This window comes from Felis catus, chromosome F1 (genome assembly GCF_018350175.1).
Source record: "Felis catus isolate Fca126 chromosome F1, F.catus_Fca126_mat1.0, whole genome shotgun sequence".
In the NCBI taxonomy this organism is placed as follows: Eukaryota; Metazoa; Chordata; class Mammalia; order Carnivora; family Felidae; genus Felis; species Felis catus.
This window is the reverse complement of record NC_058384.1, coordinates 40,968,984-40,996,700: the sequence shown is the minus strand read 5'-3', so window position 1 is coordinate 40,996,700 and position 27,717 is coordinate 40,968,984. Positions and strand designations below refer to the sequence as shown.

Here is a 27,717-nt window from a genome sequence, read left to right as displayed (position 1 = left end):
GTGCAGTTGGAAGAGCATGTGACTCTTAATCTCAGGGTCATGAGTTCAAGCCCCATGTTGGGTGTAGAGACTACTTAAACAAGTAATTAAATACACTTAACTTTTTTTTTAAATTATCTATATTTCCACTACTGATTCAGGAGTTGTACCTTTTATTTATATACTTCTATTACTTTAGTGGTTATTCCTACATTTAATATACGTATTTAAATATATTTTTCCTTTAAAAGTCTATAAAGTTAATCAGATTCCTCTCTACTCAAAACAAGGGCCTTCGCATACTTTTATATCTTTAACACATTGTGGTTGCTAGAATTTTAGATCCATCTTTTTTACGTGTAAAAGAAAAAAATTAGCTTTATTACCCTATTTTAATACTTTTTGTTTCTAGTATTCCACTGCTTTCTGCATGTACTTTTTTTTTTTTGCTGAAGAACATATTTTGGTTCTTTCATTAGCGAGAGTTTGGGTGTTTAGAAGTTAGCCCTGTGTATCTGCAAATGCCTTTATTTTGCTCTTGCATATGGAAATCACTGCATAGAACTGTAGGTTCATAACTGTTTTTCCACAGCACTTTGAAGATACTGTTTTCTGGTACCTACTGTTGCCAGAGCCTAACGCCAATTTGACTACTATTCTGTAGATACATTACCTATATCTTTTCTTAGCATTTAAAAATTTTCTCTATATCATTAACATCCTACAATTTCATTATGGAAATTATTATTAATTATTGGTTTATTTATCATGCTTTACAGGTGAGGTTTTTCTATTCTGAGGACTCCTGCCTTCATGGATTAATACTCAACTGCACTCATCATTATTATTGCCTCTTTTTTATTCTCTCTCTCTCTCTGCTCCTTTGTGCCTCCTGGCAGATGTGTGCTCGAGTTCCTCAAGCTATCTTCCCCATCTTAATTCTCTTTCATGTTTCCTACCTCCATCTCTACGCTGCATTCTGAAAGATTTTCTCCATCTTATTTTCCAGTTTACTAATTTTTCTCTTAAGCTGTAACAGTATGCTGCACAGTCTATCTCTTCTGTTATTCAATACTGTAGTATTTTTTTTCATTTCAATATTACATTTTTCACTTCCAAAATTTCTACGTGGTTCTTTTTCACATCTTTCTGTTCTTGTTTCATTACTTGTTATTCTTGTTTTATGGGATCTAACTTCTTTTATATGTTGAGAATTTTAACTTCATTTTAAAAATTTTATTTTAAAAATTATTTTCAGACAGAGAAAGAGTACAAGTGCGTGTGCAAGTGGGGGAGGGGCAGAGGATGAGGGTGGGGAGAATCTCGTGGGTTTGATCCCAGGAACTGTGAAATAATGACCTGAGTGGAAACCAAGAGTTGGATGCTTAACTGACCGACCCACCCAGGCACCCTAGAGAATTTTAACTTATTTTAAAACCCTCTTTAGATTGCTCTATTATCTTTTTTCTCAGGTATAAATTCTCTGTTTTTCATGGTCCTAAATTTTCTGAATTCTTTGTAATGTTTTGAGTACTCAATTTTTATGATTGTTTTAAAATACAAGTACCTGTCTCTATAGGGTAGTTTTAAGTTGCCTCAGCTTAGGCCTGATAAGATGCTGGTCTTAAACCAGATCTTAAATTGACAGCTCTGGGTTCTATGTTGAGTGAGTCCTTGTGCGTGCTTGCTTGCTGCCTCTGGCTGGTCCTCCTTATTTCTGGTCAGGCACAAGCAGTGTATTTCTGTGATGCTCCTGGGATGAGCTGAACTAACCCAGCCCCCATCTGCAGATAGCATTGTGGGTTCCTGGCTCCTGGATTCATGCTCTCAGTAGGCAGAATCCTTGCAAAAAAAACCCTGACCCAATTGCCTATATCCATTTATAGCTCCCTTACCAGAGTGACTTTTCTCTCCACTATTGGCCCAAAGAGACTTTCTTTCTTAAGTATTATTGTATATTTTAAAAAATCTTAAAAAAAAATATTTACCTATTACTTTTTTTTCTTTACAAAATCAATTTATCTGGTCTTTATTTTTTTACTTTTTCCCTTTTAAAAATTGTTATTCATTTTTGAGAGGGAACATATGTTGGGGAGGGGCAGAGAAGCAGGGGGTGGGGGCAGAGGATCTGAAGCAGGCTCTACGCTGATAGCAGAGAGCCCCATGTGAGGTTTGAACTCACAAACCAGGAGATCATGACCTGAGCCAAAGTTGGACGCTTAACCAACTGAGCCACCCAGGTGCCCCTCTTTTCTTCCCTTCTTGTCTCTGTTCTTCCTTTACAATCTTACGCTCCTGAAGAAAATGAGTCTACTTTTTAAATTATGGTTTTTATATTGCTATTAATACGAGGGATTTAAAAAAGAAAATTTTACTAATATTTAATATGTATAATGTCCTCTCCTTTCCCCAACTCTCCCTACAAAATGGAATTGAGTGAGTCTCAATTCCATCTATACAATTCACTGAGACACATCTATACAATCCACTGAGAAAACATTTTGATAGACGTTTCCCCTTTGCATCTTAGCTGACTTCACTGCCTGGGGACAAGATGTACCACTTACAATGTATATTGGGGAAATAAAATTCCTTCTCCTATGCCTGCGATGGTATATTATTTACCGTACTGAGGAGTGACAGATTTAACTACAGGATGCCCAATTAAATCTGAATTTTACATAAAGAAGAAATGTTTCTGGTATAAATGTGTGTCTCGAGTACTGCATGGGACATACACTAAAAATTAGTATTTGTAATTTGAAATTCAAATTTAACTGAGTGTCCTGTACTTTTACTTGCCAAATCTAGTAATCCTCACTGCACACAAAAATAAAATAAGAAAGTGTGGATTACTTGCAATGTGAGAAATATTTTTTGATCATGCAGGTTTTTGTGGAGTTTTCATCTATAACTTGAATGAACTATTGCTTGAGACTTCGATTAAACAAATTGCTCTGATGATTGACACTTACCTTGATGACAACCCAGGTATGGGGGTTTCTTCTCTAAATCTTAAGGATTGTTACTTTGGTTCTGTACCCATGTCTGTTGGCCCTTTTGGTAAAACTCAAATTTACATTTTAATAGTACTGGGCCAGACACAGCTATTATCATAGAAAATGTGTTAGGACTATAAAGAGTCTGGATTTCTCAAAATTTCTCCTTGGCTCTTCCATCACTACCAAAATGGGAATTTTGTTGGAAAAGAAAGGATGTATCCTACATCACAAACTTCAGAAACCAGCTGAAGGAGAAATACGTCAGAGAAAGACAAAGGTCATATGATTTCACTCATATGTAGAATCTAAGAACCAAAACAGATGAACACAGGGGAAGGGAAGGAAAAATAAGATAAAAACAGAGAGGGAGGCAAACCATAGAGACTCCCAAATACAGAGAACAAACCAAAGCTTGCTGGAGGGGAGAAGGGTGTAGGGAAGGGCGAAATGGGTGGTGGGCACCCACTGGGATGAGCACTGGGTGTTATATGCAAGCGATTAATCACTAAACTCCACTCCTGAAATCATTATACTATATGTTAACTAACTTGGATTTAAATGTTTAAAAGTTAAAAAATTAAAAAGAAAAAAAAGAAACAAGCTGAAACTGGGAGTTAGCAGCCTATTCCCATTCCCTGTGGTTTTCATCTTTACTCTTCCCAGAATATTGATTTCACTCCTTTCCTTGCAGATTCTTGTTGGCTTCTCATTCCACATGATAAAACAGGGGCACCCCAAAATTCTAATTGTATATGTACAGGTACACTCACAACCAAAGCCTTCATATCATTTCCAATTCCCTAAGAATAAAAAATATCACTGTCTCAATATGGAACAGATGAACACCTCTGTGTTAATAAGCTATGGTCAGGGCTGGTGTTATCCATTATATGGTCAGCTGATGGTGGTTTACTCTTGGAGAGTAGCACCTGGTTCTGTTTCCCATCTCATCTCTTAAATGTCAAGTTTTCTCTTCGCTTCTTTGCCCTTTTTTCTCTCCAGGTTTTCTCAATGAACCCATGGTTTTCCAGCATCAGCTCAATCGCTTCCAGAGAGTTCCTGAGGAGTGCCCCATTCTTCATGGACTTTTCATTACTTCTTAATTTTGTATTGAGAGGGACAGGATTCAGTATCCTTACTCTGCCATCCTGAGTCCTAGAGTAGCTTTTACTTTTTTTTTTATGTTTATTTTTGAGAGAGAGAAAGAGTATGAGTCGAGAGGGGCAGAGAGAGAGAGAGAGAGAGAGAGAGAGAGAGAGAGACACAGAATCTGAAACAGGCTCCAGGCTCCGAGCCGTCAGCACAGAGCCTGACACAGGGCTCAAACTCATGAACCATGAGATCATGACTTGAGCCGAAGTCAGACGCCCAACCGACTGAGCCACCCAGGTGCCCCGCTTTTATTTTTTAAATAATAGTTCAATTCTCTTAACCCCACCAGTCTGTAGTCATTAGCAACTACATCCAAGGTTCAAAATCAAAGTTGACCGTAGTAGAGGAATATTCTGATTATTTGGAAGTAGTTTGCATTGAAATAAACAACAGATACACTGAAAAATCAGAAATGGAGGGAAGTTCATTTTAAAAAGGTAAGAAACTTGGGACAGCAGCAGACATTATTGTAGACCTTGTGTATAAACTCTACCACTGTTTTCCATAAATGGAATCAGACTGAGCAAAAGAAAAGGGTGCTTTCCACAGCACTAGGCCCAGCACTGCAGCCAGCAGAGTCCTGTAATAAGCACCACCTGCACTCCTACACCTGGAAGACAGCCATCAGCACAGTGGAAAGAATGCTGGTCTGGGAATTCAGAACTGTTCTAGCTCATTCTCTGCCACTATGCTATTGTACAGCATAGGTTAAGTCTTGATCCCTTTTGGGTCCCCAGGTATTTTATCTGTAAAATAAGGGAGTTGGGCTAGAATAGCTTCCAAAGTACCTTCCAGAAATAATTTTCTGTGATCTCAACAGTTTGGTACTTTGTAAGTATGCTGAGTCCTCCATTCTTCAGTTTGCTAAGTAAATAACCTGCCAGGTACAGGAAGAAAAGCATGCATTCCTGAGATCAGTCTTCAAGAATGGAGACTCACCATCAGCAGACACGTGGCATTGTCTGATCACCACTCTGCAAAGGAACAGCCTACTGGTGCCTAGTGACGGGATGAAGTTTCCGTGTGGGTGTAGACACAATCTAAGTTTTAAATAGAGAAAAGCAAACCAACCCAGACCAAAACAGAACCCCTACACACAGTCTCAGGCACAGCAGAAGAAAACATGTCTTTTCTACAAACATGTCTGTCACTGACAGTTGAGAAGACAATAAAAATAAATCGCATACTGAGCATATCAAAGCGCAGAGAGGGACAAAAGTAAGCAGCAGGCAGCAAAGTCATAGGATGTGAGCGGTCTGACCCTGCACACTGTAAAGTCTGCACAGCCAGAAATTTCATGTGAATAGAAATGCAGGGAAGAGAATCAGGAAGGAAAGAGAAAAGTTGGAGTTCGACTGAAAAGGACGAATGGATTAAGAATGTAAAAATTGGGTTAAGGTGGCAAGGAAAACTCAGTAATAAATCTCAGAGTTTCTCAGAGCGTTGACTATGGTTCCAGTGTGAATTTATAAGAACTACTTAATTTCACATTACACTAAAGTAGATTCCAACTTGGGAGGTGTGAAGGATGGAGAAATAGCATATAACCAGACCCGACCCCAAGCAGTCTTCAGATAACATTCTAGAGACATTTCTAAAAACAAAAACAAAACACATTCATTGAAAGGCACCTTACCATCCACACTGCTACACGTGAGGCTCAGTACATTGCATCTACAGTGCTGTTTGTGTGAACGATATTAGGGGTGGGGTGGGTGCCCAGTAGATTTCGTAACTCCACTATCCAATACTTCCACTCCATCAGAAACACGCAACCCATCACCAGCCAGGGAAAAAATGCTCTGGCAAAATTCCCACTCGGTTCAAGCAGTCTTCACTTGCAGGCAAGCCTTCACTTTCTGGAAGTTTGTGTGGCCAAAGCATTTAAGTAAAAAACAAGAAGAGAAAAAGAAAAAAAAAGAAACAAGTAACAGGGGAGCATTAAGGAAAGTAGAAAAAAGCCAGTCATATTTAGTCTCACCTTAGAAACACAATCACTGTTAACACTGTGGTGACTGTACCCCTGGTCTTTTTACTCGGGCCTGGGTATCCTCTATACCTCCTATTACATATAGGATTGTGGATCTAGTTCATTCACTAATCTTTTATCATAAGAATTTATCCAGGCTATTACACTACCTTTGTAACTCATTTTTAAATGGCCGCCTCCTACTCTCATCTGTTCCAAGGAAACACTCCGAAATGGCTAGTAGGGAACAGTAAAGCAAACTATGATTCATAGTATTCCATTGCATGGATGAATCATAGTTTACTTAACTGCTGCCAGAACACTGGACATTTAGGTTGTTTCCAATTTTTCCACTGTTACAAATAACTAAATGGACTCAATTTGTTTTGTTCAATAGTACCTAGCAAACAGCTTTCCATATAATAGGTACTCAAGTATTTATTGAGTGAATAAACGTTTATAGAGCTACATACATACAATATATCCTGTGACAAAAATCTCTGTATATAAAGCTTCCCTTGACCCTTTTTATATTTAGGACTGTTTCTTAGTGAAAGATTTCCATAAGTGGAAATTCTGTATCAGTTTGGGGCTTTTCACAGTTTGACAATTTGCTTTCTGAAAAGGAAGTATTAACTTGCATTCTCAACAGTAAAATATGAGAAGGCCCATTTCATTATACTCTCACCTGAATTGAGCATTATCTTTTTACCTATGTTGGTTAGTAAAAAACAAAAAAACAAAAAACAAAAAAACCCCCAAACACTACTTCATTACAATACTAATTCATAGTTTTGAATACTAGTGAGGTTATATACTTCCCCTTATAGATGTTAAACAGTTGTCCATTTTGAAATAGTTTTCCAATAATCACTGCTATCTAAATCAAATTTATTCTCTGAAGCTCAGTGGTAGGTTACAGTACAAAAACATTTTTAGGAAGTAAATTCTGGAAGAACTTTCTTTAAGGAACTAACCTGAATATATAGCTGAGAACAGCTTATTCATAACCTACTTGTTATTACACTGCAATGTGCTTTTATTAATGGTAAAGTTGGAAGCTAAAACTCTCAGTTCTTGACTTTTCTCTAATATTTCTCTGTTACATAACTTTGTTTTGTTTGTGACATTTTTCTGGGGTAATAACATAACTGAGGAGGGGGAAAGCTGGGAGGAAAAAGTTCCCATACTATTCTTCTGGAATTTTTCTTTTAGGAAGCCATTCTAGATTAATCCAGAACCCACAATTGCACTCTATCGAACTTCTTTAGCTAAGATAATCTTGAGGTGGCTTAGCAGAACTTTACCAAACTTGAATCAGGCTTTCTCTCTGACGGCACTCCGTAAACAAGTGAAACACAAAAAAAGGGAGAAACACAGTCAGAGAAAACATGGTAGGTCTGGACAACATTACCAGTAATGAGAACATGACGATGACTGACAATCACATCTCACTAGCTAATCCAATAACTAACTCCTTTCATAATTGCTAGCATAATGTGGAAAATGCTCCTCTGGGGTAGAAGAATATTTGCTTTTCATTCCTTCAAAATATGCTTGCAGGATCAGGCAAGAATGTTGATCTATCGTCTGTTCTCAACAAGGGGAAGAAGCAGAAATGTGGAATAAGGATTGTTAGGAGGAAGCCCAATTCAGAGTAAAGCATGGAACCAGAAAGTCATCACAATCTGCCAATGATAGGATGATTAGATATGTTTGAACTCTTCAAGGCTTTATGAGGACTTTTTCTTTTCTTTTCTTTTCTTTTTTTTTAACAGCAAACTATTTTGGAGCTCTGCCCACAAAGCAAATGGCTACTAACCAGATGCTATTAACCCCCAGGAAACTTATCAAAATCATTATTGCAGAGGATCACAAAGAGAAGGTACCACTGCTTCAGTGCCATCCAGGCCACCAAACTGTTTGCACTAGCCAGCAAAATCTCCTTATTGCCAAATCCACTGGGTACTTCGGGGGTTCTTAGACTCTGTGTGGATTACAGAATCAAACTGGATGTGATTACAGAGGACTAGGGTAGCTATAGTTTGTCTTTCCAGCACTTTATCCCTTTCTCTTCTTTTGGTAACAGAACGCTTTCTTTCATCCTGTGGGGAACCGGTCCAAGTAGCTGACCCTCTCCTAACCCCACCCCTACAAAAAGTGGGAGCCGCTGCTACTGCTTCCTCATTATCACTACCATCACTACTGTTGTCGTTATCATTATTACAATCACCGGGGTAGCTAACATTTATTGGTGCTTACTGTGTTTAGGCACTGTCGGTAAGTTTTATCCGCATTATCTCATTTAAAGAAATGACCTATGTGATAGCTACCATTATTTCTCACATGTTAGAGTTAGGGAAACTGAGGCACAGAGAAATATGTAATTTGCCCAAGGTTATACAATAAGTCACAGAACAGGGATTTGAACTCAAATAACTTGGTTCCAGAGTTCTGGATCTTAACCACTGCGCTTCACTGCCCCTCTAACCATCTAACCTCTGGCTACAGAAATTGCTTCAGGCAAGTCGACCTGACCAAAGCCAGGTCAACTGGATATATGGACACTAGGATAGAGAAGGTATTCTTCCTCTGTGGTCTATACAAGAAGGAGGCAGAGCTCTGATGACCAAGTTTTAGCCTCCTGCACTTAGCTATGCCTGACACCAACCTGGATCAATGTGCAGATTATCCCAGTTACATAGCCTTTTGCTTGAGCTACGTGAAATTAAGTTCTGTCATCTAGAGTCCCTGAAACTTTTCACTTCCTTTTTTGGCCGAACATATTCTTTCCTCGCTCTTTTCCTGCTCTGACCATTTCCTCTCAGATCTCTTTCATGGGACCTTTCCTCCTCGGCATATCCCTTAAGCACTGGTGTGGCCCAGGCTCTGTTCTAAACTGTCTATTCTTATTTTTTCACAGCAGTGCTCCTCCTTAGCATCCCACAGACGTTCTGATAGGTCTCCCCTGGGGATGGGCTCCTTTTGCCTTTCCTGCTTCAGAATCACTGTGATACTGACCCATGGTCATTTGAGTGCATCCCTCACAACACTGGGGAAGAAAAAAAGCTGAGAACCAACTGCTCTACAAGTTATTCTTGGAAAATATCCTCCCTTTCATAATTTAAAACTATTACCAACAGGCTGCTGCCCCTCTAAATTTTTATTTCTAGCCCCAGAACCTCCCCACACTTCAGGCCTGTGTATCGAATTGCCTATAGCATATTTAATTTCATATGTCTGACAGGTACCTCAAAGTCAGTACATCCAAAAGCAAAAACATCTTCATCACAAACATGTTCTTCCTCCTGGATTCTCAATCTCATTATTAGTATATTATTCATGCAGTCATCAAAACTGGAAACATGAATGTTATTAATTGGACTGTTCTACAAATCTTCATAAAGACATACCGACATACCTAAATACTAGATATTCTGCTAGATCCTGGAAAGTTAACATAGTGAACAAGGAACAGACCTTGCTTTTAAGGATTTTTGTTTAATTGGCAAATATAATAATAGTAACAATTATCACTGTATATTACAGGTTAATTCAAGATACTGAGGAGAACCTAGTCTACTCTGAAGAGGGGGTCAAAGGAAGGGTTCCTGGAGGCCCCATGTGGGCCATAACCTAAAACATGAATGGGTGTTAAAAAGGGAAGTGGGGAGAGGAAGAGGCAATAAAGTAAGAGGAAGAGCATTCCAGGAAATGGGAATAACTTGTGTGAAAGCTCAAAGACATGGGGGGAGAGGGGGCGGGTTGGCGGCAGGGAAAGACTGGTGAAGTACTATTATACTAGCAGCCATTGTTTAACAAACACTTGCTAAGGCCGGGCACTATTTAAAGTGAAATACATTGTTATGGCCATCCTTACATTAAGCCTACAAGATAGGGATAACAATCTCATTTTTACAGCACTTTTACAATTCAGAGAGGTTAAATTTCTTTTTTAAGACCTTACAGCTAATAAGAGATGGAAGTAGCTTTGGACCTAGGTCTTCCGGCTCCAAAGCCAATACCGTGTCTACCAATCCATGCATCTTCTCAACCACTGTAGACTCTTCTTTATATTCACTCTCCACACCAGTAAAATATCAAATCCTACGGAGTTTTCGTATTTCTTAGGTTCCTCCCATTCAAACCATACTTAGCATTAGTTACCTAGTTCATTACCTTTCATTTGGACACTAATAGGCTCTAATTGCTCTCTAGGTATAAAAAAAAAAAAAAAAGTGTGTGTGTGTGTGTGTGTGTGTGTGTGTGTGTGTGTGTGAGAGAGAGAGAGAGAGAGAGAGAGAGAGAGAGAGAAGAGAGAGACAGAGACAGAGACAGAGAGACAGAAAGTCAGATCATAACTACTTCATTTTTCCCACATGAGACCCACCAATTTATCTGTATATGCTCTCCTGGTCCAATGGAAGAAATATTCCTGTTTTTGTCTAGAGCCAGCCCTGGAATAATCTAGGGCATAATCATAGACTCTTTTCCTTTCTTTATGCTCTTTTCTGGAGAGATCTCACCCAGTCCACCATCTCTAGGTATCATCTCTAAGGCAGTGACTCTCAAATATCTTTATTTCTAGCTCTATTATCTCCCATGAACACCAGATTCCTATGTTCAACTGCCTACATGATAACTCAACTTGTATGTCTAACAGGAATACCTCCTGGCCCATTAAAATGTGAGTATTATGAGGGGCAGGAACATTGTCTACCTTATACACTTCTGTATCCCTAATGCATAATGCTTGACATATACTAGGTAATAATAACTTTGTTGACTAAATAAATGTATGCTGCTATGTAAGCAAAAGACTTCCTGAATGGAACTGGACTGTCTTAGAGGGCCTTTAATAATTTGGTTCTCTGTGGGTTAAACGTCCATTTCTGGAGGAGAGGAAGGAGTAGAGATTGGCTCTAAGTCCCTTCAGGGAGCCATAGTTAATGACTCTTTAATGATGACCTACCTGGGATATTAGTAATCCCTAAATATTATACCTCTAGGAACAGTCTTTGTCAAATTTGCCTGTTAAGAATCACCTGGGAGACTTCTATTACAATATAGATTCGTAGGCTTTCCACTCTCTACCACCACATCCCCTCCTAAGTCAGAATCTCAAAGGAAGAGGCCTGAAAATCTATATTATAAACAAATGACCCCAATGATTCTTACTGACAAGTTTGAGGAAGACTACTATAGAAGCTTTACCTATTAGGTAATTATTATTGAAAATGGCTCAGCTTGCTGGATAGCGGTATCCAAACTTGCCCTTAGCTCTAAGTCAAACACCCCAGAATTATTATTATGATTATAATATAATTAATATAATATAATTATGATTATAAGTTGCCCAAATAATATGGCATTAGTTTTATTCCAGAGAGCTAGAGGTCACAAGTGACTGGAGAGACTCCTCAGACAACATATCATACATTAGGCAGACCTTTATTCTATAGAAAGGATCTTGTTTTGTTTACTTGGCACAAAATTAATTGTGCCAATCCATCACTGATTCCCATACGTGGTGTGAGTCTTTACTATGACATATCACTGTCAGCTCTCATCCTTTTTCCTTTTCAAATTTTTCCTTAAAGTTGTTCAATAACCAGAATCCACTCCAAAAATCCACTCCTCTTAACCATCATTTCAAGTAAGCCCAAGGCCAAAGCTTTGAAGATTTCTTTCACCCCTCCATAAATCTCCCCAAATTCTTCTTACATATGTACTGCAGACTGAAAGTTAACAAGGCAAGAAAACCTAATAAACTCCATAACCTACTCCTGACTAAGGAATTCAAATGACAACCAGCAATTAAAATGAATGACAGGTACCCTTCCAAGAATCTGTGAGCCTTAAAGGCATGGCCATAACCTAAAAAGCAGAATTTCTCAAGTGTCAAGTGATCACATATCCCCAAACTATCATTTTAGCCAACCTCAAAGTCAGGTCTTTGGGAGGGAAGAAGGGATAGGATCAGATGAAAAAAGCAGATAGGGATGTATTAGGAGAATAACCATTTCAGACTTTCTCCACTTGTGGTGAGCAGAGCATAACATATAGTCTTGTTGAATTACCATGTTGTATACCTGAAACTAATGTAACATGGTGTGTCAATGACACCTCAATGAAAAGATTAAAAAATGTTTAGGAAAGAAAAGAGGTAATGAACTAAGATAGAACAGAGAAACTACTTTAAAATGACATAGAAGAAACTCCCTACTTTACTCCTTCATCCAGGAATCTTTATAGCTTGCTTTCTGCAGCATGACCAAAACTGATACTTTCCCAAGTGAGGACAACAATGTGTATCCCCCTAAATGAATGACTTCCCTGACCCCACAAAGTGTCAATAATATTAAAGAATCAGAGCAATTGGAAAAAGGCTGAATTACCAGAAAAGTGCTTAGATGAGAGCAAACTGACATTTGGAGTCATGTTTACATCAGCAAACATTTATGAATCTGTAACCAAGAGCAGAGGCTGGCAAACTGTGGCCCGGGCTGTAGGCCAAATCCAGCCCACCAACCTGCTTTTATAAATAAAGTTTTATTGGAACATAGCCATTCTATTTATTGACAGATTGTCTATTGGTTACTTTCCCACTATAATAGCAAAGTTGAGTAGTTGCAACAGACTACACAGACCACAAAGTAGATAATAATTACAATCAGGCCCTTTATTATTATTATTATTATTATTACTATTTTAATCAGGCCCTTTATATAAAGTGTTTACTAAGCCCTGACCTTGAGTGTTATGTACCAAAGATGAAGATTAGGCTGGCCCTGATGTCGCTGGAGGGCCAACACATACTACTGGAGAACAGGCAAAGACATTTGCCCTCCCCATGACCTTGGAAAGGCAATGTTGACCCTCACAAGAGCCAACAAGCAGCTATACTAGTCACTTGGAGAAATGAGAAACTAAGCATTCAGTTACCACGGATAGCCCCATGTTCTACCAATTGGGTATATCACTTTTTTTTTTATGTTTATTTATTTTTGAGAGAGAGAGAGACAGAGCATGAGGGGGGGAGAGGCAGAGAGAGAGGGAGACACAGAATCTGAAGCAGGCTCCAGGTTCCGAGCTGTCAGCACAGAGCTCAATGCGGGGCTTGAACCCACAAATTGTGAGATCATGACCTGTGCCGAAGTTGGACACTTAACTGACTGAGCCACCCAGGCTCCCCTTGGGTATATCACTTTTGAAAGTCCCCCAGCACCTAAGTAATTTTAGTTTGAACTACTAACTTGCCAATGTTTTTTTTTTTTTTTTAATTGGGGCATAAATGAAATGCATTATATTAGTTTCAGGTGTACAACATGATGATTAGATTATTTGTATATATTGCAAAATAAATACCCCAATAAGTCCAGTTAATAATCTGTCACCATACATAGCTACAGAATTTTTTGCCTTATCATGAGAACTTTTTAAGATTTATTCTTTAGCAACTTTCAAACATGAGACACAGCATTATAAACTATAGTTTCCATGCTGTTTGTTATGTCTCCATGACTTACGCCAATGGTTTCAAAAATGTCCCTCCTTTCTTCTCAGTAGTCAATAACACTGGCATAGTTTAAGGTATAAGAGCTCAGGGTTTAAGAAAACAAAACATTTTTAAAGCATTAAAAAAGCCAAGTATTTTCAAAAGCACATACTGTTAAGTCACATCTGTGTGAACATTTAAGTATCTTGAAAAATCATATTTGGATATAAAGCCACATTTTTTCTGTGAAAGAAATTCACGTCACTACATGGTTGCTGATTCTTGAACTTGTTTCACTGAAAACTGAGATGGTATAGAGAAAATTAAGATGGGCAGATTGTACAGATTTATCTTTACATTTTCACCCCAACTACCCTACCTTTTAGGCCCTACCAAAGTAAGACCTTTACAGGCAACATCTGTTAGTGCCTTGAGGGCAACATTCCTGCTGGGGCAAATCTAGAAACACTCCATTTGCTGAAAAAGAGCTGCAAATCCCACACTAAGCTTTTTACCTCAATCATGGGGCTAGAACTCTGACATTAGCTAAGCCTAAGCCATGGTTAAAGCTCTCTAGCCATGCTATCAACAGAGAAATGAATACTTTCATAACTAAGGTAACCCCTAGACTCCAACAGAAAGAGGAACAATTATTCCTAGAGGTTCTCTGTAATCAAAGCCATCATAGGACTGACTATTTTGATAAAAGAGTTGAACCCAAGTGCTTTGAAGACAACATTATGAGATTGTCATCCTGGTAATGATGGGGTCCCAGGAATTCTCTGGTTGGAAATGATCCTTTTCTTAAAAATGCCATTAGTCGGTCCTGAATATGTTTAAAAAAACAAACAAACAAAAACAACTTCGCAAAAACACCAACAGAAAGTTCACCAGAATGTTAAACAGTAATTTCTTCTGAGTGGTATTTTTGGGCAATTTTTCTTATTCTTTACAGCACAAAGAGTCCTCTTTCATAATAAATATTTCTAATACCTCTTCCAATCTTTACTATCCTGAAATAAAATTCATAGACATAAAACTTAGCTAAAATTGTTTTAAAAATCAAATAAACTCTGAAGAAAAACAAAAGGAATATATAATGAAATATGTATTTCAATGCATAAATTCTTGGGCCAATAACACTAGAAGGTATAATGAAGTAGTCAGAGGCTTAGACTCATCATAGATCATTATGAAGGTAGAAGTCACATGCACATCTGTAGAATGTTTTAGAACAACGCCAGTATACAAGTGGCCCTGCTGTCAGGAATAAATAAAACTAAAACTACAGTTTTTCCTCAGTTTACATGGTAGTTGAATTTTTAGATCCTCTCTGCCATAAAATGGAAGTTTACACATAAAATCAAGTTTGGTTTTGGACTTTTTCATCCATGACTGTCCAGGGAGACAGCTGAAAGTCAAGGAAGCTGCAGGACAACTGTTATATGGGTTATATATACCTACCTATTAGGACAGGTAGTATCTCTGGGCCCTGTCCACTAAATGCATCCCCCATCACTGTGACCCCTAAAAGTACCCGCACGAATATTTATAACCTCTAGAAATGCTCCTGCTGCTTTTGAGAAGCACTGCTTTATACTTTTCTATACTTCATATATTTTCTATAATGAAATATATTACTTTTATAATCATAAAAAAATTCCAGCAGAGTTTCAAGCTCATCAGTGTCCCTCCAACAAAGAGACAGAAGGTCATGGGTTACTAACACAAACTAATACCTTGAAGGCAATCAGAGGCAGAAGAAAGATTTGGAAGAAAAGTAAATGGTCAAGGGTTAACTGTACCGTCCCTTAGTAGTTGATAAACCTTCCACATCTTTGGATAAGAAGTTTGAGCAAAACCCAAACAGATACCTTGAAGGTCAATTTATTCTATCTTAAAAAAGATTTCTGACTAGAGCAGAATTCACTGATGTAATGGGACAGTGGGTCCAAAAATTACAGGGTCTCAAAGGAATACATGTGAGCTTTGATTACTGAGATTTCCTTGGCAACAGCACGACCTAAAATTAATAGAGTCCTTAAAAGGAAGATGCCAAAAGAAACTTCGTTGGTTTATACAGCTTGGGCTAGAACAAGGCACAGTGTGACCCATATATAGAAAATCACAGCATCTGCAGTATTTTAAGAAGCTACAGTCACAAAGCAAGAGCAAATGTACAGTGAAAGGAAAGATCCTTCCAGGCTTATATGGAGTCAACCACTAGAGAAGAGTCTTCAGTGCACATTGGATAGAAGGCAGCTTCCCACACACAGAGCTGGTTGGCTGCCATGTCTCAATCTTCATCTTTTTCCTTGGGACTGCCCACTGTCATCAATTGTACAAATCCGGGACAGCTTGCTTTTCTTCATGAGAATGCTTGCCAACCCCCAGAGGCTGGCTATGACAGGGCTGTTTATAACAGCCATCGCTTATTAAATATATCCTTATAAGCATTTTTATATAACCAAATTTCTCAGACTTCTCAAAACCTTCTCATTCTGGGGACAAACTACCCTGTTCCCTTCGTCTTTTTTTTTTTTTTTTTTCTTATCTGGCTACAGATAAAGAGGCTAAGGGAGGAAAATCTGTATTTTCTTATCCTTTCACTTGATTAAAAAGAGACTTGCTTTCACAAGATTGTGGCTGTTATATTTATATGGTATGCTGTGAAAAATATTACTTTGCTACATAAATAACTAACCCTGATAGCTCTGACAGCTTACCTTCGGTGTCTTTAAACTTAGTCAAACTGTTGTTCCCTCTCAACAGTGCAGTCTTGTCAGGGGACATACCTTACCATATTAGGTAATCAAGCCCCGAGAGAGGAGAAGCAAAACAGTCCTAGGATTTTACCTAAAAGGAGAATGGCAAAGATACTGCCCAGTGGCGGAGAGCAGACAGAAAATCACTGGATGCCCTCCAGCAGATTAAGGGGCTTCATGAGATTAAGTAACAAGATTAAAAAAAAATACTGCTTGAGAGAGGAAAGAGGATCCAGCAAATAGCCAGAAGCAAAGTTGTAAAAAATTAGAGCTTACAGGCAAAGGGGTTATTATTTACCCAAAGAAAGGGGGGGGGGGGGGGGAGAGCGGGGTAAAGATCTATAAAACTAGAATTGTTGGAAATCCCTGCAGAAAAAGATAAACAGGAGGGCAACTGAGGCATAGAAATGAAAGCCTGCTTGACTGACAGAAATATGCGCGACTTGATTTGATCAGGGGCTCAGTTTCTAGCAGAAATGGAAACATTTAGTTCTTGTTTCTTCCCTTTCTCCTCATCACTTGTTCCCCCTACTTCAGCAACCCCTCTTAAGATTTATTTATCAAAATTCATCAGGTACATTTATAAAAACATATACTGGAGTTATATAGGAGCCTGGGCTACTTCTCTGACTCTCCAAATAATTAATTCTTTGTGGATAAATTCATAAATAACTTCAAAATCACATGATTCTAAGGTCAATGGATGTATTCCAAAAGCCTTACTCTGATGCAGACTGAACGTGCAGATTTGGAAAACAGTATGAATGAATTTCGATCATTTCTATTTAAGTGTATTTATTCATGTTCACTTTATGACTTTAGGAGGTAGCTACCATGACTGTCCCTACTTTACAGATGAGGAAACTGAAGTATACAGCAGTTAAGCAACTTATCCAAAGTAGTTCAGTGGCCCAAGGAGTCTACCTAGCTCCTGGGTCTGCACTCTTACCCACTATGCTATATTGCTTGTCGTAACAGTATATCACATGAGATATAGAACAGATAGAAAGATTCCCCTGAAGGTAGTACAACTGCCATGGACTAGGAACCCAGCGATGTGATCCTGGCAAGTTACTTAATCTCTCTGGACCTCAGCTGTTATCTTTAAAATGAGATGTTTAACTAGTCACCTAGAAGTTTAAGACTCTTTCAGTTCTAAAATTCAGTCTATAATTGCCATTGTAGACATTACAGAGCTAACTCAGAGTTTAGCATCTGGTAACACTCAGAAATAAGTTTTCAAAGAAACCCTCTTATTCGTAAGTGAAATGGAAGTGCTAGTTATTCAAAGATATAATAAAGCTGAGGAAAATCAGGCAAAGCAAAGGGGACCAAAAGCTGAGTGAACTTAAAAGATCACCTGCAAAGATGGTTAATCAATACAATTCTTCTGATTAAACAAAAAAGTCCTACTCATATTCCCAGAGCTAACTACTAAGATTCATCAGTTCTTCCCCTTTGTGGTTCTTCCCCTTCTCACATTGAATTTGGGAGTGTCCCAGGACTCTGTCTTTGGATTTCTTCTCCGTCTGCTTTCATTCTCTTGTGATCTCATTCCATCTCCTGGTTTTAAATACAATCTATACATTTATTGACATTCAGTTCATATGTCCAGTCTGGACCACTCATCTGAACTCCAGACTCCTACTGCTAAGTCTTCTCTTGACATTTCCATGTGGATGTCAATCAGACATTAAATTTAACACTCCTAAAACCCAAACCACATGCCTGCTCTCCCCCCACCAAATCCATTCCTTCCACAGTCATCTCTGTTTCAGTGAACGAAAACTCCATTCTTTCAGTTGCCTTAGCTAAAAGTTTTGGTGTCCACCTTGATCACTACCCCTGCCATTTTTTTCACCCTATATCCAATCCAGCAGCAAATTTCATTGGTTCCAATTTCAAACTATATGCTAAATATGAAAACTTCTCAGCATCTTTACTACCCATTCTCACTTTGGTCTAAACCACCATAAGTTTTTCCCTGGATGATTCGTAATAGCCTCCTAACTAATGTTCCTGCTTCCACCCGGATCCCTGTAGAGTATATCCTCCAAACAGTAGGCAGAGGAACTCCTTCAAATATTAAGTATAATCATGTCACTCTTCTGCTCAAGACTCTACAGGGGCTACCCACTCCTTCTGATCAAAAGCCAGAACCTTTCCAATGACTTATCAGTCTCTGCCTTTGGGCCCTTCTGCTCATTCTGCTCTACCACACTGGTCTTTTCACCTGTCCTCAAGCACGTCAGCTGTGCTTCTGCCTCAGAATCTTTGCAAGTGCTATTCCCCCTGTCTAAACTCTCTATTCCCATATGTCCACATGGCACCCCATCTTACTTCCTTTCATTCTAGGCTCAGATGATGCTTTCTCAGCAAGGTCTATCCTGACCACCCTACTTATAATGTCAACTTCCTATCCCACTCAGGCACTTCTGATTCCTTCCTATCCTACTCTACATGGGTTTTCCAAAAACACTCATCACCTTTTCACACACTATTTACTTCACACGCTTATTTTATTTATTGTCCATCTCCTCCACTAGAATGTAAACTCCTTAAGAGCAGGGCTTTTTGTTCATTGTTGCATCTCCAGTATCTGGAAAATTGCCTGACTATAATAGGTACCTTAATGTACTTGTTCAGCAAGTAAATGAGAGGAAGGTTATAGAGGAGAAGGCAGGACAGAATGGGAAATGCATTTAGTCACTTTTGGTAGTAGAGACATTTCTGGCGCCAAGTGGCTCCAAAGGCAAGTTTTATTTTCTATTAAAGCTTAGTTCAAAACCAAGTTTTGGCAGCAAATTTCTATACGCTTCTATCTTTTATTTAATTTGGAAATCTTACATTTAATGGCTTACTTCCTTTGGTACACTTTATCAACACATCTCTCCACTAGCATGCCACAGCCTTCCAAGGCACATCCACAGCCTTCCAAGGCACATACCTTAATATCCATGAATTAGTAATTCCTTAACAATACTCCTTTACCAATGCATTTTGAGGGGTGATGAGCAATCCAGATCTACTATTCCACTCTGGACTGGGAAAACTACATTGCTAGTTTTGAGGGTGAGGTTTCAGTGATTCTGTTCAGACTGACTTGCCTAAAAGCAACAGGGCTGGAACGTAGGGATGCTGAGGGAGGCATCTTGTATGGAAATTCTTACTTCATGAAAGATATAAGTACCTATCTATGTCAAGGACAACAGAGGAATGCTGATATTCTACCCACTGACTGAATCTTGATACTCAGAGTAGACTTTTTAGTCATCCTTCAAGGAGAAATTCCTTCACTTAAGGAAATGAGATACTCCTAGCAAGTCATTTGGAACATATAATCTGTTGAGTAAAAAACCCAAATGGATAAATAGGGAATGCAGAAGGATGTAAGCCCCAATTTCAAGTCTGTTTCACTAAAATCAAATAAAAAGGTTCCCTGATGCAGGGGTACAGGGTGTTCAACCAACAGAGTCTTCATGTCCCTGAATACTTCTTAACTTCTTTGGGTCTCAGTGTTCTTAACTATAACATGAGGTCCCTAACTCAAGTTATCTCAAAATTCCCAAAAGCTGGGAGGCAAGTAACTTTACTACACAAGCAGTGTTCTTTCAAAATCCCTTTAAAACAAAAGAAGCTGTCTACTGTTCAGCTTCTTTAGGGCACCATTCTGTTCACCAGCATCTTTTCTGTTGACCACTTGTGCCCTCTAGTGATAAATTTAATTATACAACAGAATTGGCTTGGCAAACAGTCTGCTCCAGAGGAGTAAATGGGGGAAAACAGCAAGAATGCAGTAGATAAACTCAGTGTTAAGCAAAAGAAAGGCAGGCCAAAGAGGTAGGTAAAAAAAGATGGAAAGATGCCAAATGGCCATCACTTTCTGCAGTGTGCCAACGACTGTGCCTTCTAGAGCAAACATTCAGTGCAATTACCTCTAGTAAAGAATACAAACACAGTCCTGAATATGTAATTTTTTTTACATATCACTGGAATACCCTTCTTCCTCACATTAAGATCTAGATACAGTTTCTTTTTTCACTTAGCGAGATAATGGATATATTAAGGCTTCTGGGAAATATCTACTACATACCTATGTGAATAATTAACAGATGTGCTCTAAACACACCTGTCAAGGAGGTGCTAAGACATTATATACCCATTGCCAGTCTCACCTGTCCATGGATTTTCCAATGGAAATGGGTTCTGACTAAAACTATGTAGTATGCCGGGCTTAAGCAAAATCCCCAGCCTTCTAAGTATCATTCCCTGGTGTCCCCACCATAAAAATGCATGACTGGTCTTTCTCTTAACACGTAATTGATAACAAATATCAGGGCCCTTCCTGGCAATAAATCTTACCTGTGTATAAGTGCTGGTTACATTTTTCTAGCATGGGTGCACAAAAAGAAGAAATGTATTTCAACAATACCAACTGGGATTAGGTTAAACAATAGAAAGGTCTTCTTAACCATGCTGTTGTTACTGATACATGGGTGAGAGGTCAAAGAATCTTCTTCTGAAATCTTTAAAAGGAGGAAACAAAATCTGTACTTAATTCTAACCCTGACTGGAACACAAGATAGGGATAATAACTAGTAAAGTTTCCTTTCTACTCCTAAAATGAAATATGACTGTATGTTTCATATATATGAAATGCAAGGACAGGCAATACTAATCCATGGTGATAGGAATCAGAAGAGTGGTTGCCTCTTGGGACAGGGAAGGGAGCATGAGGGAACTTTTCAAGGTGATGGAAAAGTTCTATATCTTAATTCGAGTGGTCTTTACATTGGTGTATACAACTGTCAAAACTCATCAAATAGTACACTTAAGTTCTGTGCAGTTTATTGATTGTGAATTATATCTCAAATACATATATATATTTGAGATATATATTATATATGCCAGTCTTGGGAAGAATTAATATTAATTTTAATTAATTTACAATTAATTTATAATTAAAAGTATTTTATAATAATATTTTATAATATTTATATTAATTTAATATTATTTTTAATTAATTTAATATAATATGTAATATACAATATATATATAATATATGTATATAATATATACATTATATATATATATATATGTATGTATGTATATATGTATGTATGTATATGCCATAGTCTTGGGAAGAATTACCTTTAAAGAAAAACCTTTAAAAATAATAGATTCTGCCACACTTCAAGAATAGGCTAAGAAAGAGAAGGGTGCTGTCATGACCTCAATAGCATATATAGTTTCACTGAACCAGAAACCAAGAAAAGAAGGAACCGCCCTGCCTTCTCAGTAGTATCCATGCTGATTAGCTAACAGTGCCATTTCAACAGAATGCCCCCTCCTTTGGCTGGCTCAATTCCACTGCCTGATGGAAAGACACGGAAGTTGGGGAGAAAGAATGGTCCTAAGATATTACTGATCGCCTTGAAGTAGAATTGCAGCAATTTACACTGGGCCATGGCCAGGCCTATTGCTCTGTGGATCCATATGATGATAATGGCATCATGCTTGCTAGTGTTAGAAGAGAGTACTTGGGAGAAGAACAGTTAAGTGTGTTTTTTTTTTTTCTTTTTTCTTCTTCAGTTAAGTAATGTTAAAGTTGTAACCCAATCTAACAGAAGCCAGACAAGACTAGGGCTGGGCTGGTTGTGCTCACCTGGGCTGGCCTACCTCCCTTCACACAGTCTGCAGCCCGAGGAGATGGTGGGGCCCAGATGGGTGTTTCATTGAAATAAACTTGAGTCATCAATCAAGCAAATGTATGCCTTTTAAAGGATTCCTCACCCTGCGCTGACTTGTCACCAGTCTTTCCTTCTACGTGGCTGGTGGGGATGCAGATGGGCCTGTACCAACTCTGGCTTGTCGGCATACATTCAAAGTGACCATTCTAGAGATAACAGACTATTTATTCTTCTCTAAGGATTCACATTGGAGTCGGCTTGACACATGGTAGACACTAGTAGATGCCTCAAGCAACTGGATGAGTGAAATGTTTCTCAGTCCGACAAATGACTTTCACGTCAAACCTCAGTAGTCTCTGCGATTCCTCACCAATCAGAAAATCCTTTCTAGAATTTTCAGTCAACTGTCCTAAAATGAAATTCTCTGGGAAGCACTGCATCAAGAACATCTTAGCTTTCCTTACCTGGTGCCCTATGTTAGGATTTTCCCATGCCAAGTGCTTTGGAAAGGTGGAGACACAGATTTTCACTGACAAAAGACATTGTGTCACAACAAAAGCCGTCCTTGTTGTTATTCCCTTTATGGATTTAAATGGCCTCTGTAACTCTCAAGGGATTACAGTCCATTGCAGTGCTCTATAATCTATTATGCAGATCCTCTCTTTAGGTATCTTATAATTCCCCAAAGCAACTTTCCTACATCCACTCTGTGTCTCCAAAAGCCTTTCCCAGCCCCCCTTGAAGAACTGAAGAATTACTGTTATTTGTGCATGCAAATAACACACACACGTATACACACATACACACACACACACACACACACTCACACATCCTGCTCCAACAGAACCTCTTTTGTGCTATTTCCACCTGACACAGCTCATCTTTGTGAAGTCACCTAGCTTCAACCAAGAGTAGGCAATTCCCACCTGTGTCACCATTAGTCACCTGGGCATTGCTTTTTGGAAGGCCACTACTGACTGTTTTGGATCTTGACTAAGATATAGGCAGGTCAATGGCATAATATAGTATTTTTATCTCTTCTGCTAAGAATGAGTTAGTTGTCAATTTTCAGGATGGGTTATCAAATATATTCTGAGAACATACTTTCAACTAACTGTAGGCTACAAGAAGGCCATCTTTTTACATAATTTCCAATAAAAATGTACATATAGTCTCAATTCATTTAGTCAAAACCACATTCCTTCGTGAACAACAGTACTAATAAGGGAACCACTAACTTTCTGTCATGTTTGAGTGGCTTTCAGGAACCTGGAGTTTCAAGAAAGCTGGGCCCGGGCTACGCACCACAGAGAAAAGTTGGATGCTAGGCTGGAGTTGTAGAAGAGTCAAGGGTTTAATCTTATTTCAAAGTCAAATATAAGTAGCTTTTGGATTGTGTAATGTTTGCATTCTTCACATTTATGTTCCTTTCTATATATAAGTGTAGATCCATAAGAGAAATAGTATCACTCTTCAATTTCCTTCCAAAGATTTCCAAGTACTTTCTATAATCCAATAACATATTCACAGGAGAGAAAAAACAGACAGATCCTACAACTGTGTGAGATATCAGCAGAAGGCATAGAGAAACGCAGGAAACTTGCTCAAGAGCATGGGCATTGTTACAGCAACTGAGACAATACCACCAACCAACACCGGCCACATCTCTCAGAGCGATGTCTACCTCCAAACTCTCCCTCAATGCAAATCTGCATAGGGCCTGCTCTTTTCTATTAAAAGTGTATGCACATGAGAAAGGCTGAACCAAAAGGGACAGGCCTCATTGACTTGCCACTTACCAGTGCTGCTTTTACCTCTTCAGAGACGTCAGTTTCATCTTCCTAAAAAGGAAGGAGGGAGAAAAACAAGAGGACCATGGTCACAGACATCCTTGAAAGCAACAAGGTCAGCTCCCATCAATTATGCATCTTGGCATTTCAAACATAGGCAATGAGAACTGACTGCCAAGTGACGCTCTGTTACTGCTGCTTTTAACAGCCGCCAAAGGCAGACAGCTTAGGAACATTGCCTGTCATTAAAAACGTCAAATAAGCCATAGCTGGAAAAGGGGGGTCATTAAGAAAGACAGACTTTATTTCATCTCTGTCAATAGTTATCTGTTTGGTCCTATAAAAATGAGATACTTTTCGGGGTGCCTCGGTGGTTCAGTTGGTTAAGCGTGAGACTCTTGATTTCAGCTCAGGTCTTGATCTCATGGTCATGAGATCGAGCCTTGTGTCGGGCTCTGCACTGACAGCACACAGCCTGTTTAATTCTCTTTCGCCTTCTCTCTCTCAAAATAAATAAAAAATAAATTTGAAAAGCTTTTTTTTTTTTTAAAAAAAAAGAGATACTTTTACCTAAAAAATAGTTTCTAACAGATGACTATATACCATCTCATTTCTTGTCTCACTGAATGGTTCATCTAACTTTCTTTTTTGAATTTTTTTTTTTTTCAGCGTTTTTTATTTATTTTTGGGACAGAGAGAGACAGAGCATGAACGGGGGAGGGGCAGAGAGAGAGGGAGACACAGAATCGGAAACAGGCTCCAGGCTCCGAGCCATCAGCCCCGGTTCATCTAACTTTCAAATGATCATTGGTATTCAGGGACCTCCTGATTATTGGTCACTTGAATTTTTAAAATGCCAATAACAGGGGTGCCTGGGTGGCTCACCTGGTTGATTTGCGCTCAGGTCATGATCTCACACTTCATGAGATCGAGCCTTGAGACAGGCTCTGCACTGACAGCATGGAGCCTGCTTGGAATTCTCTCTCTCTCTTTCTGCCCTCCCCACTATCACCCTGCTTGCACACGCGTGATCTCTCTCTCTCTCTCTCCCAAAACAAATAAACAAACATTTTTAAAAATGCCAATAACAAAGCTGAGTGAGAAGGGTATAGAAGAGGGGCTCCTGGGTGGCTCAGTTGGTTAAACATCCAACTCTTGGTTTCGGCTCAGGTCATATCTCACGGTTCCTGGGTTCGAGCCCCACCTCAGGCTCCATGCTGACAGCATGAGGCCTGCTTGGGATTCTTTCTCCCTCTCTCTCTCTGTCCCCCCTTGTTCACTCTCTCTCTCTCGCTCTCAAAATAAATTTTGTTTATTTATTTACTTTGAGAGACAGAGAGCGAGCAGGAGAGGGGCAGAGAGAGAGAGAGGGAGAGAGAGCATCCCAAGCAGGCTCCACACTGTCAGCACAGAGCCCAACATGGGGCTCAAGCTCATGAACCATGAGATGATGACCTGAGCCGACAGCAAGAGTCAGATGCTTAACTGCCTGAGCCACCCAGGTGCTCCTCAAAATTTTTTTAATAACTTCTCTTAAATACATAAACTTAAAAAAAAGAGAGAAGGGTATAGAACAAGAGGGCGAATTAAAGTACTGAATGTGTGTTTGCAGTTAGTAAGCACTGGTACATTTGTCTTTATTTTAAAGCCAAAGTTAATCTAGTTCATATTGTTTCTTTTCTCCTCCAAAAGAGTAAAATTGAGTCAGATGAACTTGTGTTACAAACAGATTTTAAGCTCCCTGAAATTCTTGTAATGCTCCTAAAGTATTTTGTTAGAGTCTCTGCTCATATGTGATATTAAGATATTGTTGTCTACCTGCATGACTTTTGGGCAATATTAGGGAGAACGGCTGATATTGGACAGGCTTATTCCCTTGTTATATTTGCTTACATGGTTGTTGTTGATTTTCAGTTTTTTTCATTCTTCACCAATTATTTACTGAGTGCCTACTATGTGCCTGGTACTACTGTTCTAGGCAGTGGGCATGCAGCCAAGAATACACCAAACGAGTCCCACACTAGGTGAGTCTTCTCTTTCCTCAGTAATGTGTCTTGATAATCTGCAAGATTTATGGGACCACATGAGGTTCTCTCTTTTTTAAATTTTTTTTTTTTCAACGTTTATTTATTTTTGGGACAGAGAGACAGAGCATGAACGGGGGGAGGGGCAGAGAGAGAGGGAGACACAGAATCGGAAACAGGCTCCAGGCTCCAAGCCATCAGCCCAGAGCCTGACGCGGGGCTCAAACTCCCGGACCGCGAGATCGTGACCTGGCTGAAGTCGGACGCTTAACCGACTGCGCCACCCAGGCTCCCCAAGGTTCTCTCTTTTTTAAAGTCAACATAAAGGACAACAGCCACGGGTGATGTGATATGTCCCAGCATGGACCAATCCACTCACGTCCTTTGTCCAGAAATTGATGCCTGTGCCTCTTCGTCGTTCCTTGGGCCTCCTCCTCTCACGGATGGACAGTCTATTAGAGGACTGATCATCCACATCTGCATCTTCACTCTCTGGCCAGAGATAAAACAAAGTGTGATCTTAGGAATCTGGGGCAGGCACACTAGCAAGGAGCCTGCATATTCTGAAGCTCCACATACCATTTTTGTCCATTTCTTTTGCAACTGCAGTGTTTGTGGTGGTCTCTGAACTCTCAGAGTCAGGGACTGAAGATCTGCTTGTCCGTAGCAGATGGGAACTGGTGTAGAGAGTGGGTCTTGATGCAGAAGGAGACACTGGTGTTGTGGGTTTGTCTGGCTGAGCTGAATACCTCAGGCGACGATAGACAGGCTGGAAATAATCCACAGGGTGAGATGTTAGAGGTCAAGTCCAACCAAATGATAAGGAGAGCAGGCTTCTTAAAGAAGGGCTTGTTTTCTATACCAAGACGCTTACTAATAGTAGATGCTCAATAAATAGCCACTGAGCTGAACTACAGTTAGTTAGTTAGCCAGAAAGGAAACAGCTTCTGGATTCCTATTCTGATAATACCATCATGTTGATAGCAGCCCAGCCAGGAAAATTTTTCCTAAATCGACCAAAGGGCACGAGGCAACACTAATCTTGTTAATAAAAATTCCTTTGATTTTGGAATGAAAATAAGAAGAATGGTGGCCTTTTCAAGATGGAGCACTGAAAGGCAAGGTTTTAGTAGAAAAATTAGAAGTTCAGGAATATGAAGAAACAATACAGTTACCTGAGAACAGAGACCAAATCTAAGCATTCTACAAATTTTTGAATATTCTACCAAACTGCCGTAACAGGCTTACTGAAACTTAAAAAAATTCCCATTTTCCCCTTTGAACTTTTTTTCCCAACGAAAAAGACAGAGTCTGATAATAAGCCTTAACTTGGTTTATTACAGATGCACAGATAATTATTGCTACATGTAGAGATTGTATACTTTTTTGTTTATAAAGACAGAAGCAATAAAATATAGTAAGCTTTGGAATCCGACAGAACTTGGTTCAAATTCTAGCTTCAGCACTTACTAGCTGTGTGGCCCTGAATAAGTTACTTAACTTCTCTGAGCCTCAGGTTCCTCATATGTAAAAGAGGGATAATATCTTCCTTAGAGAGGGCTGTGAGGATTGTATGAGATCATGTACGTTAGGTGCTTAGAACAGTAGCTAGTAATAAGTACTCAATAAACAAACAGTAGCAGATAAAAAAAAAACACAGAAAAAAACCAAAAAAACCTTAGTTAGTTGATATAGCTTAGCCATTCAGCAATGGACCAAGGGGATTCCTTTCTCCTCTAACTATGGTAATGGTAAAATTTAACATCCCAATTGAGACACTTCTCAGAGTGAAGATGAATGGTATCGCTAATTACAGAGATAACAGGTGTAATATGAACCATCCGAGGT

General features: G+C 39.0%; 1 protein-coding gene across 10 annotated transcripts in view; it reads right to left on the bottom strand.

The window, feature by feature from the left end:
* PPP1R12B (protein phosphatase 1 regulatory subunit 12B) overlaps positions 1–27,717 on the bottom strand; it is a 213,868-nt gene that overhangs the window by 57,729 nt on the left and 128,422 nt on the right. For 9 of the 10 annotated variants that reach the window (XM_019821983.3, XM_019821984.3, XM_045048676.1 and 6 more), the window contains 3 exons: positions 26,449–26,638; positions 26,249–26,361; positions 23,855–23,896 (listed from right to left, as the gene is read on the bottom strand). In XM_019821983.3, the coding sequence (XP_019677542.2) occupies positions 23,855–23,896; positions 26,249–26,361; positions 26,449–26,638 (345 nt within the window). Of the gene's footprint in view, positions 1–5,800; positions 5,993–23,854; positions 23,897–26,248; positions 26,362–26,448; positions 26,639–27,717 lie in introns of those variants that run through there. The other variant, XM_019821986.3, reaches the window with a different exon arrangement.